The sequence below is a fragment of the Corvus kubaryi genome, unplaced genomic scaffold (assembly GCF_017639235.1).
Source record: "Corvus kubaryi isolate FWS band 111438036 unplaced genomic scaffold, C.kubaryi_AGA036_p1.0 37284, whole genome shotgun sequence".
In the NCBI taxonomy this organism is placed as follows: domain Eukaryota; kingdom Metazoa; phylum Chordata; class Aves; order Passeriformes; family Corvidae; genus Corvus; species Corvus kubaryi.
The window spans coordinates 141,784-158,519 of record NW_024581088.1 but is presented as its reverse complement, the minus strand read 5'-3'; the positions used below and the strand labels follow the sequence as shown (position 1 = coordinate 158,519).

Here is a 16,736-nt window from a genome sequence, read left to right as displayed (position 1 = left end):
GTGGTCCGGGGCTGGGGAGGGGAATGTGTGAAGGGAGGTGGGAGCTGGGGCGTGTCCGTGGCTGGAAAGGGGGACGGCCGAGGCGGGGGGGTGCAGTACCACCACTAGGGGCCGCCCTACGTGGATCACTGGGGCCGCTCATGCGCACACGAAAATTCCCCCCCTCCTGGAGCCGGTCGCTGACGCGGCGGCGGGAACATGGAGGCAGCGGCGGCGCTGGGTGGGTCGGGGCTGCCGGGCGCCCTTATCGTCCTCATCCTCCTCGTCCTTGTCCTGCTGCTGGCGGCCGTGCTGCATCGCTCCGCTCCGCGGGAGACCCCCGTCGCCCCGCAGGACGGTGAGTACCGTGCGGACGGTGGGGCGCCGGGCAGCGCGGAGCGGAGCGTAGCTGAACCGGACCCACCGGCCCCTCCACTCCCGCAGGGCCCAGGGCGAACGGGCATGCCAGGCCGGAGGAGCCTCGGAAGGCGAAGCCGGCGGCGAGGGCTCGCAGGGAGAAGCAGCGGCAGCACAGCTTCGCACACCGGCTGCTGGTAGCTGCCCTAAAGGTACCGCGTTTGCCCGGGGCCGGTGTCCCCCTCGATGCCCGTGTCCCCCTCGATGCCCGGGCTGGTGTCTCCCCGGTGACCGTGTCCCCTCCGGTGCCGCTGTCCTGCCGGGGCCGGTGCAGGTGTCCCTCTCGATACTGGTGTCCCGCCTGTGCCGGTGTTCCCCTTCTCCCTCCGGTGCTGGTGTCCGCCTCCTACCCCCGTACTGGTGTCCCACCGCGCCCCCCTCCCACCCCACTCTCTCCCTCTCCTCCTCCCTCATCCTCCGTGACCACTCTCTGTCCGCAGGGCCACAGCAGCCCGGTCACCTGCCTGGACTTCAGCAGCAACGGCAAGTACCTGGCGTCATGCTCTGAGGACCGCACGGTGCGGCTGTGGAGCACCCGGGACCTGGTGGGGCGGGAGCACCGCTGCCTGCGCGCCAACGTGGGGCTGGACCACGCCGAGCTCGTCCGCCTCAGCCCCGACTCACGGTACGGCCGGACCTCGTACCGGCACCAGGATGTCCTGCAGAGCCACCAGTCTCACGGCCAAGCTGCGGTGGGATCGGTGGTGTTGCTCTGGCACGGGTGCAGGCAGCATCTCTCACTGGGTCATCACGGTATCACTGATCCGTGGCCTTTCCTGAAAGCAGATGGCACTTAATCACAGAATCACAGTAGTTCAAGTTGGAAGGGACTTCTGGAGATCATCTAGTCCAGCTCCTGGTGGGTTAATATGGTTTTCAGGGCAAATATCCCAGTCCCAAGCTTGCTGCACCCATGGAAGGTGTCTGTTGAGGTCCCTGCCAGCTGACTTTGCAGCTGGAATGTGCTGCTGAGCCTCTCCAGTGGTCGGGGGGAGCTCTCACTGGGTGGGAAATTTGGTGGAAAAGTGTGTTTTGACTTTTTGAAGTGGCCTCTTTTAGAAAGAGAGGAAGTGATCTCGTTTCCTGGTGTGGGTAATAAATTCTGTTCTTTTTCATTCAGTGTTGCAGTCGAGCCAACACAGGGAGAGAACTTGGTGCCCTTGTAAATATTTTTACCTGCCAGCGTATCCCTCTTCCCAGGTGCCCCTGAGTGACCTGGGCTGAGCTGAGGCTCAGAGCCTGTCCCTCCACAGGGCTTTCATTGTCTGGCTGGCCAATGCTGAGACTATTCGTGTCTACAAGATGACCAAGAAGGATGATGGCAGCTTCACCTTCACTGCAACTTCTGGGGACTTCCCAAAGAAGCACAAGGCTCCTGTCATTAACATAGGGATTGCAGAGACAGGTATGGAAATGAGCTGCTCACCTCTCCAGATCAGCTTTGATTTCCTTGTGAAGCTACTGGATTCAAAGTGTTGGAGTTCTTGGCATTCTCAAGGCTGTGTACAGCACCACTACTGAACTCTGTAGTCTCTTAGGTTTTTTTTACTTAATTTACTACTGACTGAACCAAAAGGTGTCATTTTCACACCGATAATGTCCCTGTAACCAGCTCCCCGATATGCACAGTTTCTTAATTTACATTTTCAGGGATGCTGTTGCAAAGAGGTCTGGTCTCAATATTGAGAGGATCGCTGTTCTCTGGGCCGCCAGTCTCTCTTTAACCAGTCAGAAATCTCTCTAGTGAGTTCAAATGGTCTATCTTGAACTTCTGGGATCATCTAGAACAGAGGTGGGGGTGGGTGGGTGGAAATTATGTGTTAGCGGTGAGGGCTTGATGGATTAATTTGTCAGGTATGTGCCAGTGGGCAGTTGGAAGCAGGTGGATACGAGTTCACCTCTGTAATAGGAGAGCAGGGAAGATGTTAACTGAGACTGGAGCTGTGAAAGTGAAAACTTAAACCTGCAACAAGGTTTGCCTTTAGCTGGAAGGTAAACAGGCAACTCCCTGCCTGGGCTGAGATGGCAAAGGGGAAGTGGGAACAAGCAGGAGTCCAGCATGGGCACAACCAGCAACCGTGGATCATGGTGGTGTGACTGGGATTCAGTTGCCTGCCTGCAATCCACAGCTTGAAAGGTGCTTATTCTCGAGCTGATTTTGGGCATGCAGGTCAGGTGGAGTGTGCTTTGTGCCTGTTTATGGAACAGCCCAGTGCTGAGTTCTGCACGTGGGGCTCAGGGTCCTGAGCACAGGGCACACGTGGGCTCAGTGCCTGCTGTCTACTCGGGAGCCAGGGGAGTACTGAGGCATAACCAGGAACTGAGTCTTCTGATACTGCTCTTTACTCTGTCCCAGGAGACTGACACTCCTTGGATTTTGGTGCTGCCGTTGGTTTTCTCCAGCTGCAGGGAGAGGTTGTCCTGGGGCTTCGTTAAGACTATGGCAGTGTTAGGTCTGGGGGCTCTCCTGATCTTTGCCTTTTTTCCCCAGGGAAGTTTATCATGACAGCTTCCAGTGACACCACCATCCTGATCTGGAGCCCAAAGGGAGAAGTCCTGGCCAGCATTAACACAAACCAGATGAACAATGCCTATGCCACAGTTTCACCCTGTGGAAGGTGAGTGACAGGCAGGATTCCAGGCTGCTCCTTTGCACAAGATAGCATCAGTTCAGACCATCGGCAGTTAGTTTTATTGTAATGCAATTTTCTGAGGGTTCCACAGTTTAAAAAGGTATTTTGTCCCCCTGGGAGATGGAGCTGATGTGGGCTCAAGCACTCCTGTGTTGCCATCCTGCCTCAGTGCTGCTGTTCTGGTAACCTGAGAACAGCTTTGGCCTCAGGTAGCAGAGGTGGGACAGAGCAAATGGCCTATGCAAAGAAAACAGCACTTTGAACTTGTCTGTGACCTCTTAAAGGTTAATTATAAAATTAAAGGTTTTATTTCTGGGAGATCTGTTTATTGGGAAAATCACTTGCAGCTACAGGATGATTTGCCTTGCTCCTGGTGTGAGGAGTTTGGGGATCAAAAGCATTTAGCTCCTTTACTTTGACCAGAGAGTTTCTCATTCCTGAGTTGTTCTGGTGCCCTTCGTTAGTGTTCCCTTTACCAGCCAGGTTTCAGGGAAAAGTGGAAATTCAGCTGACCAGACTTGAGTGCAGGAGTCAGGACAGGTTTGCAGAGCTGCAGCCCTGCCTTGCTCAGGTCCTGTGTAAGAGGCAGCTCCTTGTTCAAGAGTCTCTGCTTGTTCCTTCATGCAGGTTTGTGGCATCCTGTGGCTTTACCCCCGATGTGAAGGTGTGGGAGGTGTGTTTTGGCAAGAACGGAGACTTCAGGGAGGTGACCAGGGCTTTTGAGTTGAAAGGCCACACTGCTGGTGTACAATCCTTTTCCTTCTCCAACGACTCAAGGAGGTACGTGTGTGTTACCTGTTCTGAGTTACCCTCAGGACATGTAAGCTCATCTCTTTCAGGGTGTACCAGCTGTATCACTGAGCTGTGGGGAGTAAAACACCACCCTGGGGAGCCAAATCTGGCTCGTGCCACCTGTATATTCCCTGCTCATAGGAATCTCATGTGGTTTAACAAGACCAAATGCTGATGCTGTACCTGGACCAGGGCAACTGCGAGTATCAATCCAGGTTGGGGATGAACAGATGGAGAGCAGCCTGGGGGTGCTAGTGGGTGAGGGCTGGACATGACCCAGCCCAGAAACTCCCCGTGCCCTGGGTTGATCCCACAGCGTGGGCAGCAGGGGAGAGGGGAATTCTGCCCCACTCAGGTGAGACCCCACCTGCAGAGCTGCCTCCAGCTCTGGGTCCCAGCACAGGAAGGACACAGAGCTGCTGGAATGAGTCTAGAGGAGGCACCAAGATGATCAGAGGGATGGAGCAGCTCTGCTGTGAGGAAAGGCTGAGAGAGTTGGGATTGCTCAACCTGGAAAAAAAAAAAGGCTTCAGGTGATGTAATTGTGGCTTTCCAAGACCTGAAGGGAGCTGACAAGAAAGATGGGAAAGAGACTATTTACAAGGGCCTGGAGTGACAAGATAAGGGAATGGTTTCAGGCTGACAGAGGGTGGGTTAAATGGGATATTGGGAAGAAAGCCTTGGTTGTGAGGGTGGTGAGGCCCTGACACAGGTTGTCCAGAGAAGATGTGGCTGCCCCATCCCTGGAAGTGCTCAAGGCCAGGCTGGAAGGGGCTTGGAGCAGCCTGGTCTAGTGGAAGGCTTTTTTGCTTTGGGAAGAGAACGCGGACTGTACGTGTGTACAGACTCACCCTTCTGAACAGATCTCTCTCCACAGAGTATTCCTGGTTCATGGGTAGGGCAGGGTAAGAGGTGCTGCCCCTTTTCCATGCACTCACCGTGCTCTCTCGTGGCTGCAGGATGGCGACCGTGTCAAAGGATGGCACGTGGAAGTTCTGGGACACAGATGTGGAGTACAAGAAGCAGCAGGACCCATACCTGCTTCTGACAGGGCAGTGTGCAGTGCTGGAGCCGTGCCGCATTGCCCTGTCCCCTGACAGCCGCACGGTCGCTGTGGCAGGCGGCACAGACATCGTGGTGTACAACACACGGCGCGGCGAGGAGGAGGAGCGTTTTCTTGGCGTGCACAGCCACCGTATCGCTGACCTTGCCTTTGACACGACCGGCCGCTATCTCGTGTCCTGTGGGGACCGTGCTATCTGTGTCTTCCACAACACTGCCGGGCACCGCGCTGTGGTGGAGGAGATGGAGGCCATCCTGAAAAAAACTGGGAACAAAGCCACGCGGGAGAGGCTGGAGCAGCAGATCTCCAGCGCTCGCAAAGCGCTGGCTGCCATCTATGGCAAGAAGCACTAAGCTATCCGTACAGCAGGAAGCAGCTGTGCTCTGCATTTGGGGATGGTTTTTTTTAATAACTGTGAATAGCAGTAATAAAAGAGTGCCCGGTCCTTCCTTGTGTGCTCTTGTGATGGGCGGGGCAGGGCCGGGCTGGGGACAGTGGGGACTCACAGTATCACAGTCTTGTGTTGTTTTCTCCCACGGGCTTGGATCATCAATATCCCATGGGAGTGATTGCTAAGGCAGCGCCTACGAGTTTTCCTGAGCTTAGAAATGGGATTTTTGTGGATTTAGGGTAGGTTTTTTGGTTGGGTAGGTTTTTTTCCAGGGGCGCTGCCTAAGCTCAATCTTTGATGCTAAATGCTGGGGTTTTTGCTGCAGGGGACGGGGCGGTGCCGTAACGGTGCAGCGGACCCAAGGTGGCCCCATTCCCCCGGCCCGGGGTCTCAGGGTGGTCTCAGTGGGGCGTGGAGCGGGACTTGCCCCAAAGGAAGATGGCGGCGCACCGTCGCCTCGCCTGCGCGTCGTTTCCGTGCCCGCGGAGGGGCGGGTACGCCTGCGCAGGCGCAGCAGCCGGGGCGTGTCCGGCGTGGTGACGCAGGACGCGCAGCGCGCGGGCGGGCCGCGCAGGGCGCGTGCGCGGGGCCGGGTGCGGCGGCGGGTGCAGCGGGGCCGGTGCTGCGGGGCTGCGCGCGCCATGTCGGGGCGCTCGGTGCGGGCCGAGACCCGCAGCCGCGCCAAGGATGACATCAAGAAGGTGATGGCAGCCATCGAGCGCGTCCGCAGATGGTGAGGGCGGGCCCGCGGGGGGGAGGGCCCCGCAGCCCGCGCGCAGCCAATCACCGCGCCGCGGGGTGCGACCCGGGAGTGCGCGCCCAACCAGCGGGCGGGGGCGGGGGGGCGGCGGCCAATGGGAGCGGGGCGGGGGGGCGGAAGTGGCCGTGATGGGCGGGTGGTGCGGCCCGTCACAGCGCGGCGGGCGGGGCGATGCTGCGGGCTGCTGAATTGATGCTCCTCTGGGCCAACCGGAACGTGGCGGGGTTTGTTGCCACGGTGCCGCAGGCCCGGCTTGGCCTGTCAGCGTTGTGTCTCGCAGGGAGAAGAAGTGGGTGACGGTGGGCGATACGTCCCTGCGGATATTCAAGTGGGTGCCGGTGGCGGACAGTAAGGAGGTGGGTACCGCGCGTGGAGACGAGCTGGGAGCCACCGCTCACAGCCCAGCCTAGCCCCTTTAACAACTCCCCTTAAGCTGACCCCTGAGCCTCCCCCAGCTCTGCCGAGCCCCCCCAGCCCCACCGACCACCGAAGCCCCCCGAGCCACCTCCAAGCCCCCCAGCTCCGCTGAACGCCTCCAAACCCTCCTGAGTCCCCTCCAGGTCGACTGCTGAGGCCTCCCCGAGCCAGCCACCGAGCCCCTGCTGAGCCCTCCCAGCCCTGCTGAGCACCCTTAAGGCCCCACCGAGCTCCCCCTGCCCTATCGAGGTGCCCTGAGCCCCCCCGAGCCCACCCAAGCTCCACCTAGCCCCTTCTGAAGCCCCAGGAGCCCCTGTCAAGGCTTTTTTGGCCCCCCCCTCGTGCCCCCCCCCAGCCCCAACGAGCCCCTTCAGCCGACTTGAGGCCCCCAGAACTACAAAGCCCCTGCTGAGCCCCCTGGGCATCAGCTCCTCCTCTCTTTCCTGATTCCCAGTCTCTTTACAGATGGAGTTTTGCCTCTCACTTAGAAATGTGCCCCCAAAGCCAAGAGAAAAGGCCAGCTTGAGCACATCCCTCTGGGCTTCTGGAGACAGAAAGGGAAATGGCTCCTCTGGAGCAGCCTGTGTTCCTCTGACCTTGTGTTTGTGCTTTTCTTTCTGTCCTCAAGAAAGAGAAATCCAAATCAAGTAGCAGCACCGTCCGAGAACCCAATGGCTTCCCAGCTGACACCTCTGCCAACTCCTCCCTCCTTCTGGAATTCCAAGGTGGGTCTGGCTGAGCTGCCTTCAGTGTGGGGAAAGACTCCGAGGCTGTACAGCAGCTGGGAGTTGGGCTGATCCACTTCTGGATTGTCCCTGCCCAAACTGTTCATTTTTGTTATCAGAGAGTCTTAACGGGCTGTTTCTGGTATCTTCTGTGGGAAGCTTCACAGCCAACTGAAGGAGTGGGGTTTCCTGCTCCCCCCTTTCCAGTCTCTGCTGGGGAGAGGCCAGTAGCCACCTGCAGCCAAGCTTGCTTTTCCAGCAGTTAACCTTCATGGACCTTAGTGTGAAGGGGCAAAGGATGTCCCTGGCCTTGCTCTTGGTCCAGGCGCTGTACAGTCAGGAGAGGTTCCGGCAGCGCTGGACTCACTGCTGGAGCAGATTGTACACTTCTGCCCAGCCTCTGCTTTTCGTGTGGCTAAGGAAAATCGGGAGTGTGCCGGCATTTCCAGGAGATGCGGTGAGGTTATGTTGCAGGTCTGCAGTTTGGAAAGGCGTGTGCCAGGCCTGCCTCCTCATTGGGAGACAGGTGCTGAGCACTGATCCTGGTGTTGCTTCACAGAGGAGGAACAAAACCCTGGTACATGGCAGGAGATTCCTGCCCTCGGATGCCCAGGGCCCTCCCAAGCTGCACATGTGCGATTTGGCAGTGCTCATTCTCATTCCCAGGGCAGGAGCATTCCCTCTCCCATGGCCAGTTGTGTATGTGATTCCCACTGTGTTCTGGAGGGCAGTCCTGTGCCTGACAGCCCTTGGGCTGATGTGGAACAGTGAATTCCCTGTTTGACTCTCTGACTGTGCTCTGTCTTCATGGCAAGACCCCATCTTGCAGTGCTGCCCTCAGCTGCTTGTGCCCCTGGGTCAAGGTGCTCTTCTTCACCAGGTGCTGTTTCTGCAGATGAGAACAGCAACCAGAGCTCCCTGTCTGACGTGTACCAGCTCAAGGTGGACAGCAGCCCCAACTCCAGCCCCAGTCCCCAGCAGAGCGAGTCCATGAGTCCTGCCCACACGTCTGACTTCCGCACGGACGACTCGCAGCCTCCCACCCTGGGGCAGGAGACTCTGGAAGGTGGGTGCTGGGCTGGGAAGGGAGGACGTATATTTATGGGTTCAGGAAAGGCTCTTGCAGGGCTCTTGGTGGTCTGGTGGGTGGACTTGGCACTGCTGGAAGCTGACAGGGCAGTGGGGACTTCTTTTGCTTGACGTTCTGTCCTCACTCAGCACTGAGCTGGGTGCTGGGTCTGCATTTTTGTTGACCCACCTGTTTTCCCCAGAGCCCTCCCTGCCTTCCTCGGAAGTGGCAGATGAGCCTCCCACTCTCACAAAGGAAGAGCCAGTCCCCCTTGAGACTCAGGTAAGGGGAGGGGAATTGAAACCACTTCTAAATGTGCCCTTGGCCCTTTTACCCTTGTTGCTGCTCCTTGTAGCAGAAACGTCTTGGTGGATGGACTTGCTCTGCAGTCCCGAAGTGCCCCCTGGGAGCTCCTGGAACCTCCTGGTTTCCTGAGCTATTCCCTGGTTCAGATCAAGTGTTGAAGTGTGAGGGAATGATGTGAGGCTGTGGGAAAGTTAACAATTCTGGCAGGCTCCAGGGCTGGAGTGGGTTCCCGATCCTGGTGCCCTGGGGTCTGTGCACAGGTGACAGCCTGGGGTGTCCCCATGGTGTGTCACAGCCTTGTCTAGGTGTGCGTCGCTCAGTGTCACTGCCTGTGACCTCTGGCTCTTGCAGGTAACTGAAGAGGAGGAGGACTCCGGTGCGCCGCCTCTGAAGAGATTTTGTGCTGACCAGAACTCTGTGTGCCACACGGCCTCGGAGAGCTAACCTGCCTGGCCCGGCACCTTCGCCAGCCCCTTGCAGAGCCGCCTGGACCTCCCAGGACCGGCGCTTCCTTCCAGCCTGCCCCTTCCCCAGCGTTGGGGCTCCCACCACTTGCATCCAGTGCGCCCTTCCCTGCCCTGCCCTGCCCTGCCCGACGGATGGGGCTGCTGCCAGTACCTGCAAATTTGCCTCTATTTATTGGCTCCCTCTCTCCCTGCTCCCTGCCCTAGAGCTGGGGGTTCTCCGCTGGGTGGGCTGCATGCGTGGGGGGGTTCTCCACAGGGCTCCCTGCTCTCCATGGTCCTCCATGCATCCCCAGGACACTGGCAGATGCTGTTTGCCTGCTTGTGGCTCCCGTGCCTGCCCTTCCCCTGGGTGCTGGGAACAGGAGAGCCACCTTCCACCTGCTCCAGGTGATGTGTCCACTCGGTTGTGGGAGCAGGTGGTGGTGGGTGTGGGGGGCAGTGAGGGGAGGCCAGCAGGGACCCACTGGGACGCTGTGCAATAAGCTGCTAGTTTAAGCCATTCATGCTGGGAGAGAGGAGAGCGCTTTCCCCTCCCGGAGGGCAGGTACTAGCTGGCCTCGGCTCTGCCACAGGGCACAGCTCCAGCCGCGTGGGTTCTGCAGTCCCCCAGGAGCCGGCAGAGCAGGGGGAGCCGCTGCCCTGTGCTGGGGGTCCTTGTCCCGGCCTAGTTACCCGCTATCCCCGGGACGGGGAAGGAAGCGGCAGGGTAGGAGGGGAAGGAACCCCGGGAAGTGCTCCCGCCCTGGGGCTCTGCCGCCCCCCAATACCCGCTGCCCCCCCCCAGCCCCACTCTCCCCCCGCCGCCACTGCATGTCCCGCCGAGTCCGTGATCGAGCCTGGTGAAGCCGAAGGCGCGGCCGCGCGTGGAAGTGGAAAGTTATTTTAGCACTGAATAGAATATTTTTAAAATTAAACTATTTGAAATACAGATGCAGAGCACGATGTCGGCCGGGCAGGGCCGGGTGGCGTGGGGAAGGGCTGTGCGGTGCGGGAAGAGAAGGGAAGGGAAGGCAAGGGAAGTTTCTGCTAAACGGGGCCCGGTGCCGCCACTCGGAGCCGGCCCGGAGCCCGATCCCCCGGGAAGTTCGGTCAGCGCCCGGTCCCGGTTCCCCACCCTCTCCTCCCTGCCGGTGCTCGGCGCTGTCCGGAGCGGGCGGGGGCGGCCCCGAGCCGAGGCGGCAGCAGCGCCCGGCGGGGCCGGCTCGGGGCGGGTGGGAAGGGAGCGCGGGGCGGCCCCTCCGCCCTGTGCAGCGGCTCCCACCGCGGCCCCGGCCCCGGGCTCTGCCCGCTCCGCAGCCGTCCCCGCCCACCCGGGCGGCTCTGCCCGCGGCGCGGGGCTCCTCGTCCTCAGGGGCCGCGGGGGCCGGGAGGAATCGGCCGCGGCTGCGGGGATCGGGGATGTGCTTTGGACGTGACTTCAGGGCAGTGCCAGAGCGCCCCAGCAATTCCCATCATTAACCCGCGGCCTCCGCACCAGCCCGCTCGGACCTGACTGCCCTTGCAATAAATGATTTTCATTTTCACTTTCATTTTCCAATGTTTCCTTTTTTCCCAGGTTTTCTTGGTCCCGATACCGTGCCTGTCCCCTTCTTTGCATGTCCAGTGAAGGGTAACGGAGCTGGGGAATGGTCCGAAGCACGTTTGATAAGGAGCGGCTGAGGAAGCTGGGGGCACTCAGTCTGGAGAAAAGGAGCTCAAGGGGGACCTTCTCGCTCAGCACAGCTCCCTGACAGGAGGGTGCAGCAAGGTGGGGGTTGGGCTCTGCTCCCACAGAACAAGGAGTGACATGAGGGGAAACAGTCTCGAGTTGTCCCAGGAGAGGTTTAGGTTGAATACTGGGGAAAAGTTTCTTCAGTGGAAGGGCTGTCCAGCTCTGGCTGCAAGGCCAGTGGTGGAATCACCATCTGTGGAGGGATTTAACAGATGTGTAGATGTGGCACTTGGGGACATGGGTTAGTGGTGGCCTTGGCAGTGCTGTGGGAACAGTTGGACTTGATGGTCTCAAAGGGCTTTCCTAACCCCAACGATTCTCTGATAATCATGAAGTGTTTTTAATAATGTATCCTTTCAGGATCAGGATGGCCAGCCAGGAGGGGCAGCTGCTGATTGATTTGAACACAAGCTATCCTGATGTGATGTAGTTATTGGTTATTGATTGTAGTTAACTCTTTTAGGAAAGAGTTCCAGAAGGAAGAAGTATAGCAATCAGAAAACAGAGCAAAAGGTCTTTTCCATAGCAGTGTGTGCATTGCTGAATTCAGGAGGACGAATAGTGAGGATGGAGAGTGAGGACAGGAATTACTGCTTCTGGGAGCATGGCATTTGTGACACTAACATAAGAGACGAGCCTCAGGGTTGCATTGGCAGCAACAAAGGCCTCTGAATACTTTGCATGGATGCAGCAGGGGAGTCACCTGCTGTTTTTTGTTAAAACATGGAGCTGTGGAGCCCGGAACAGGGAGCTGCAGCCACAAAGCTGCACCTCTGCAGCTCGAGCACTGATTTGTTTTATAGGTCCGGCACTTTGGTTTATCCTGTGACTTCCAGAGAAGCCCCTGAATTCCTGAGGAGGAAAGACTCTGCCAAGTGCCGCAATGAGAATGGACTGAGCCCCAAGAGAGCTCAGCTGAGTTTTGATGGGGGAGCAAAAGAGACTCCTCTGAACATCCAGGAGCACAACACCCAAGAGGCCGTGGCCAGGTTTAGAAAGAGAGATGAAGTGCTGTTTGGGGAGGTCCTGGCTTTCACAGAGGCAACACACATTGAATTTAAGGAATACAGTACAAAGAGTACCTTGTAATAAATAAGAAAAAACCTTCCTAAATATGTCTCTGCCTTTGCAAACACTGAGAGTGGATATTTAGTTTTTGGTGTGGATGACGATGGTAAAGTCACCAGAGCCCACACTAACGTGGTGAAAGTAGCCTTAGAACAAACAGTGGCCAATACCATTGGCTCAATGTCTGCCCATCACGTCTGTGGCTCTGGGTCTGGTGTGCAGTTCCAGATACACATCCTGGGTGTTTATGACCAAGCAGGCTTTTCACAGGGCTATGCCCATGCTGTGCACATTGAACTGCCCTGCTGCCCTGTGTTCAGTGGTGACCCTCAATCCTGGATGGTGCTGGGTGTGGGCAGGGAGGAGAGTGTGGGGGACTGGGGCCGGGCACTGACCAAAAGACTGAGCATCAGGAAATGGGTGGAGCTCATAACAGCTGCAGACCCAGATAAAACCTTCATTTATGTTAGTGTCAACTTCATTTCTGTATTGTGCTGTGAATGTTCAGGAGGAAAGATCAACTTGTTTTCTGGGTGTTCTCACCAAACCTAGGAAGGGCCCTTTGACCCATGCCCAGCCACAGGAACCGGGATGATGGTGCAGTTACTGGCCTGCAGTGGCACCTCTATCCCTGAACCTGTTCAACAGGACTTCTTGAAGCACTACCAATCATAGAATCATGGAGTGGTTTGGGTTGGAACTCAATTGCCCATGAGATACTGGATTGCCAGGCTTTCCTTCCTCTGGAAAAGGGCCATCATTCGTGGTCAGGCGTCCTGGTCCCAAAGTGGGATTCTGCCTCCTAAATTTGTGAACATTGGAGGATTACTCCCAGATGAAAGCTGCCAGGATCTGCCTGGCCTTGGACTCCCAGGGACTGTGTCGCAACTGCCCCTGAGACAGTGCGTTGCATGGCTTTCCTTCCTGTGGAAAAGAGCTGTCATGCTCCTGGGGCTAAAAGTGGGATTCTGCCTCCTAAAATTGTGAATGTCGGAGGATTGTTACAAGATGAAAGCTGCCAGTAGCTATGGCTCTGGCTGGCTTTGGACTTCTGGGAGCTGCCTCTGAACTGCCCCTGAGACACTGAATTGCTAGGTTAGATGTAGTTTGTAAGGGGAAATTGTTAGGGCAGTAGTTAGGGTAGTTAAAAATGGTAATTTTTATTTATATATATAAACTTTTATAAAAATTGATTTCCAAATACAACCCTGTATCTACCGTTTTATATGCAGGATCTTAGAGTATAAGAAATTCAAAATTCAAAAAGAAAATCAAGATATTTAGGGTTCGAAAATACAAATGTAACTTTTGTATATGTAAATTAAACAATAAAGGGCTTGAGAACGGGTGAAAAGATGATCTCTATGAAGGCAATAGAAAATAGCTCTGCGTATTCAGAGCTTTTTTGTGTCACTCTAAGACAAAGGCTGAGCTCTTGGTTGGCACTTAAATCGCTGCTGCCACCTGGTGATAAGCACGAGATACTGCGCATATACGCTCTTCAATCACTCAGTAGTGTCACCTGCAGACTAAAAGCGGTACTGCAACTAAGAAATGGTGTGGTGGTTTAGCCGTTTGGAAAAACCTTCTGTGACCGGCACAGAGCCTGTGGTTGATAGACAGGTCGTTAGACCAGTTAAATAAGCTGGTAATGCCTCCGTGACGTACCTATTTAAAGACGAGGAAACGCGAGAAGTTCCGTTTTCCTGCTCCCCCGTCGAGGGGTGGCGGGGGAGGGGGCCCCGAGCCCCATCCCGGAGCAGGCCTGGGCCGCCCCCCCCACCCGGCCCTGCGGTTCGGGGCCGGGCTGCCGGGAGAAAACCACCCCGGAGCTGCAAGCAGCCAAGAACAGCCCTGAGCGGCCGCGCAGCCCGAATCTCTGCAGCTGGCACAGCCCACGCAGGGCCGGTGGGCCTCTCCCCGCAGCCGGCATGGCTCACGCTGAATCAGAAGAAAAAAACCAACCCATGCAGCCGACAATGAGAGACAGGACAAGTCTTTCCTGATGCAGAGCCCAGACAAGGTCAACTTCTCAGCTGCAACTTAACTGATACCAACTTTCTTCCAAAAGTCAGAGAGAAAGGAAAAGTGAGATCATGTGAGAAGAGCCCAACATGGCCACACCACGATCAGTGGGGGAAGGCACAGGAGGCACCCCCAGCACTGGAGCTGAAATTCTCCTTACAAGCTGTGGTGAGGACTATAATACAGTAATTTGTTTCCCCTATAATTCATGAGATGAAGGACATGGGGGATGCAGAAATCCACGTGCAGCTCGTGAAAAGAAGGTGCCATAGCTTATAGATGCCGTGAAAGGCTTTTAGAGATTGAAGAAGATAGCCTTTTTTTTCAGGCTGGAATAGCTCATCCTTTAAAACCCCATGACTGTTATGACCCATGAAGGCAGTGTGGGAAGAGTGCAAGATTCATGGGAGGGATATTTTTCACTGCAGCAGATTCGGGCGGACTGTTGTCACAAAGTTTTGACACCACGCTGGAGAAGTTCGCAGAGAACTATCTTCTGTGGGAAGAATCCCACAGCACAGCAGGAGAAACTCTTTTCCTTAAACATAAAGACTCTTAAGAAGTGAAACACTGACCAAAACCCCATGTTTTTTTCCCTTGTGCAGTTTGGTGGAAAGAGGAAGGTACTGGAAGAGAAAGGTGTTCTGGAAGCTTGCTTTGGTTTCTCATTATTCTTTTCAGTTTTGTTATAAACGGAGCCTGGACTTTTTGGGTGAAACAAAAGTCTGCTCGTTTATTTAAAAAGAAAAACCAGGAGCGGAGACTCGAGATAAGCCCGAGTCCCACTCGGCAACCCAGAAAAAAAAACAACAGTACGGCGCACAGGGCGTTCCTTCAGACTCAGGTTCCTCAGGAAGACTCCGCCGCGCGGGGGCTCAGCCCCCGGGGCTGTTTTATAGTCCCTCTGATGTTATGATTGGTGGAGCTCCGATCCTCCCTCTGGTGGCTCGTTGCTAGGGTCCTCATTGGCGTTCAGCTCCATCAATCTCTGGGGCGTCGAGTGATTGGTTTGCCCTCTAACCAATAATCCTTCAAGATGTTTACATCATAAATCATTAAGTCATCTTAAGAACATTCCAGAACATTCCCCACTTTTCTGTAGGCCTACCACTCTTCCCCCATTTGGTGTCACCATCTAGCGATCACATAGCAGCATTACACCCGTACACTCGCAATAATAATCAACTTATTAACTGTGTATAACAAGTAACTATTAACTTCTTTTTAACCAAAAGAAAAACTTTTAACCACTTTTGATTCTGTTAGTAATAAATATTCTTTATTCTACTGTATGTTTGAGCCTGTTTCGCCTTGAAGGTTTTCCGTTTTCCTCAATAATCCTCATTTCACCTCATAAAAATGAAGTTTCAATTTCCCCTTCTCTGCTTAGCTACAGTAGGGGCAAGTAAGTGAATAGGTTTTTTGTGGTGCCGGTGCCTAACCAGTGTCAACCCACGACAAACGGGCATATGTACCATGACTTAAACGACTTGCTGATGCCACCTGCAGCTAAAAACAAGTACTGCAACTAAAAAATGTGGGCACGCACAGTGATCTTTCGGAGTGTTACTGTGGCGCTCTATGCCTGCCGCAGCCTCCTGCTGGCCCTGGAGCATGCAGGAGCACCAAGCGCAGGACCCAGTTGCAGTGACAGTGGCGGACGAGGGTTGCAGTGAGCCAAAGGAGGAGCAGGGTTGTTGCCGAGTGCCATTGGGTTTGGGCTGCAGCAAGTCACGTGGCAATATGCTCAAGACAGTAGAGGAGCCAAGAATTGGCATCAGTCCACTCTCAAGATGGCGACTGTGACGGGAAGCCATGTGCCATAACACTCAAGATGGTGGACCTGGAACAAACTCATAGTGCCACTCTCAAGATGGCAAGCGTTTACCAGAAATTGCATCATGCCACACTCAAAATGGCAGTCATGGCCAGAAGTACCTACAGATACACTCAAGAGGGCAGCAAGGGCATGCGAGTCAAGCTGTCCTTCCAAAGATGGTGACAGGCCACAAATGCAGTTTGGGAAAGAATGCAAAATTGCATTGTGGTAAGACCTCTCTCCTCAGAAAGGTGTTTTCCAGCCTGCCTGAGCATGACCTTGACCTCGACCTCCTGTTTGCAGTGCAATCTCACCGTGGTGCTTCCTAGGATGGAGACAATAGTGGTAGAGCAGTGGCAATGGAGGAGGGCAGAAGTTAAGGTTAGGGGTTAGGGTTGGCGGGCTAGCCACCAGTGTTCTCAACCAACCAGCTTTAGATCCTGTTAAAATACTAATCCCATCATTTCTTTCCAATTCCCACCCACATTACCCTCTAGTCTCTCTCCTGTATCCCTTCTATCCAGAAATGGTGTGTTTATCTGCTTCTGTTCCCATTAACCTGTGTCTTCCCACCCATCCAGCAATTATCACGTCCTGGTTTGCCCATATTCTTCCTGTATTTCAGAGCGTTTGTTAACCCTTGCTTTTTCCTCCCCTTTTTTTTTTTTTTAATTTTCCATAAAGGGATAAATCCAGACAGCATTTGAGGTGAGCAGGAAAAGAAGTTGTTTTTGCAGCAAAAAAATTTTCTTCCTTTCAAATGTACAAAAATATGACGGCTCAAACCCATTTCTTCACAGAATCCTGGAGTGGTTGAGGTTGAAAGGGATGCTGGTGGTCATCCAGTCCCACCTCCCTGGGACCTGAGTGCCCAGGACCATTTCCAGATGACTTTTGGATGTGTCCAAGGATGGAGACTCCACAGCCTGAGCAGTCCATTCCAGTGCTCAGTCACCCTTCTTTTTGTCTGTTTAATATCAGTGAATTTCTGACTTCCCCCCACCTAGGAAAGACAAGAACAGAAGTTTTTGCTAATTTCAAATGAAGCTTTTTTGGAGGAAATTTCAATGCTTTTCGTGGCAAAAATGCAGAAT

The 16,736-nt window shown here is 55.2% G+C and overlaps 3 protein-coding genes across 7 annotated transcripts; all 3 read left to right on the top strand.

Moving 5' to 3' along the window:
- The first annotated feature begins 90 nt into the window (after positions 1–90).
- On the top strand, positions 91–5,329 carry TBL2 (transducin beta like 2). Of its 3 annotated transcripts, XM_042025799.1 has the most exons (8): positions 129–337; positions 424–548; positions 837–1,021; positions 1,517–1,558; positions 1,650–1,801; positions 2,888–3,014; positions 3,657–3,809; positions 4,781–5,329. In XM_042025799.1, the coding sequence occupies exons 1-8, from the start codon at positions 199–201 to the stop codon at positions 5,235–5,237; spliced, it is 1,380 nt and encodes a 459-aa protein (XP_041881733.1). In that variant the 5' UTR covers positions 129–198; the 3' UTR covers positions 5,238–5,329. The 3 variants fall into 3 exon arrangements, with proteins under 3 accessions (XP_041881734.1, XP_041881733.1, XP_041881735.1); XM_042025800.1 differs by lacking the exon at positions 1,517–1,558 and having other exon boundaries at positions 91–337; XM_042025801.1 differs by lacking the exons at positions 129–337; positions 424–548; positions 837–1,021; positions 1,517–1,558 and adding an exon at positions 1,029–1,255.
- Positions 5,330–5,860: 531 nt separating this feature from the next.
- BCL7B (BAF chromatin remodeling complex subunit BCL7B) lies at positions 5,861–10,542 on the top strand. 3 transcript variants are annotated; one of them, XM_042025793.1, is made up of 6 exons: positions 5,861–6,008; positions 6,316–6,391; positions 7,081–7,177; positions 8,073–8,243; positions 8,449–8,528; positions 8,904–10,542. In XM_042025793.1, the coding sequence occupies exons 1-6, from the start codon at positions 5,917–5,919 to the stop codon at positions 8,994–8,996; spliced, it is 609 nt and encodes a 202-aa protein (XP_041881727.1). In that variant the 5' UTR covers positions 5,861–5,916; the 3' UTR covers positions 8,997–10,542. The 3 variants fall into 3 exon arrangements, with proteins under 3 accessions (XP_041881727.1, XP_041881726.1, XP_041881728.1); XM_042025792.1 differs by having other exon boundaries at positions 8,058–8,243; XM_042025794.1 differs by having other exon boundaries at positions 5,874–5,976; positions 8,058–8,243.
- Positions 10,543–10,772: 230 nt separating this feature from the next.
- Positions 10,773–15,853, top strand: LOC121663838 (schlafen family member 12-like). Its single transcript, XM_042026575.1, is given in 2 exon segments — positions 10,773–11,156; positions 11,450–15,853. Coding segments are annotated over 2 exon segments (981 nt in total). The 5' UTR covers positions 10,773–11,076; the 3' UTR covers positions 12,351–15,853.
- The last annotated feature ends 883 nt before the right edge of the window (positions 15,854–16,736 follow it).

What these genes read in the sequence shown, in the direction of transcription:
- TBL2 (XM_042025799.1), top strand. Translation starts at nt 199, where the DNA reads ATGGAGGCAGCGGCGGCGCTGGGTGGGTCGGGGCTGCCGGGCGCCCTT. An exon ending in CCCCGTCGCCCCGCAGGACG is followed by an intron (nt 338 to 423) that starts GTGAGTACCGTG and finishes CCACTCCCGCAG; the next exon opens with GGCCCAGGGCGAACGGGCAT. An exon ending in CGCCTCAGCCCCGACTCACG is followed by an intron (nt 1,022 to 1,516) that starts GTACGGCCGGAC and finishes TTTTTCATTCAG; the next exon opens with TGTTGCAGTCGAGCCAACAC.
- BCL7B (XM_042025792.1), top strand. Translation starts at nt 5,917, where the DNA reads ATGTCGGGGCGCTCGGTGCGGGCCGAGACCCGCAGCCGCGCCAAGGAT. An exon ending in ATCGAGCGCGTCCGCAGATG is followed by an intron (nt 6,009 to 6,315) that starts GTGAGGGCGGGC and finishes TGTGTCTCGCAG; the next exon opens with GGAGAAGAAGTGGGTGACGG. An exon ending in CAGTCCCCCTTGAGACTCAG is followed by an intron (nt 8,529 to 8,903) that starts GTAAGGGGAGGG and finishes TGGCTCTTGCAG; the next exon opens with GTAACTGAAGAGGAGGAGGA.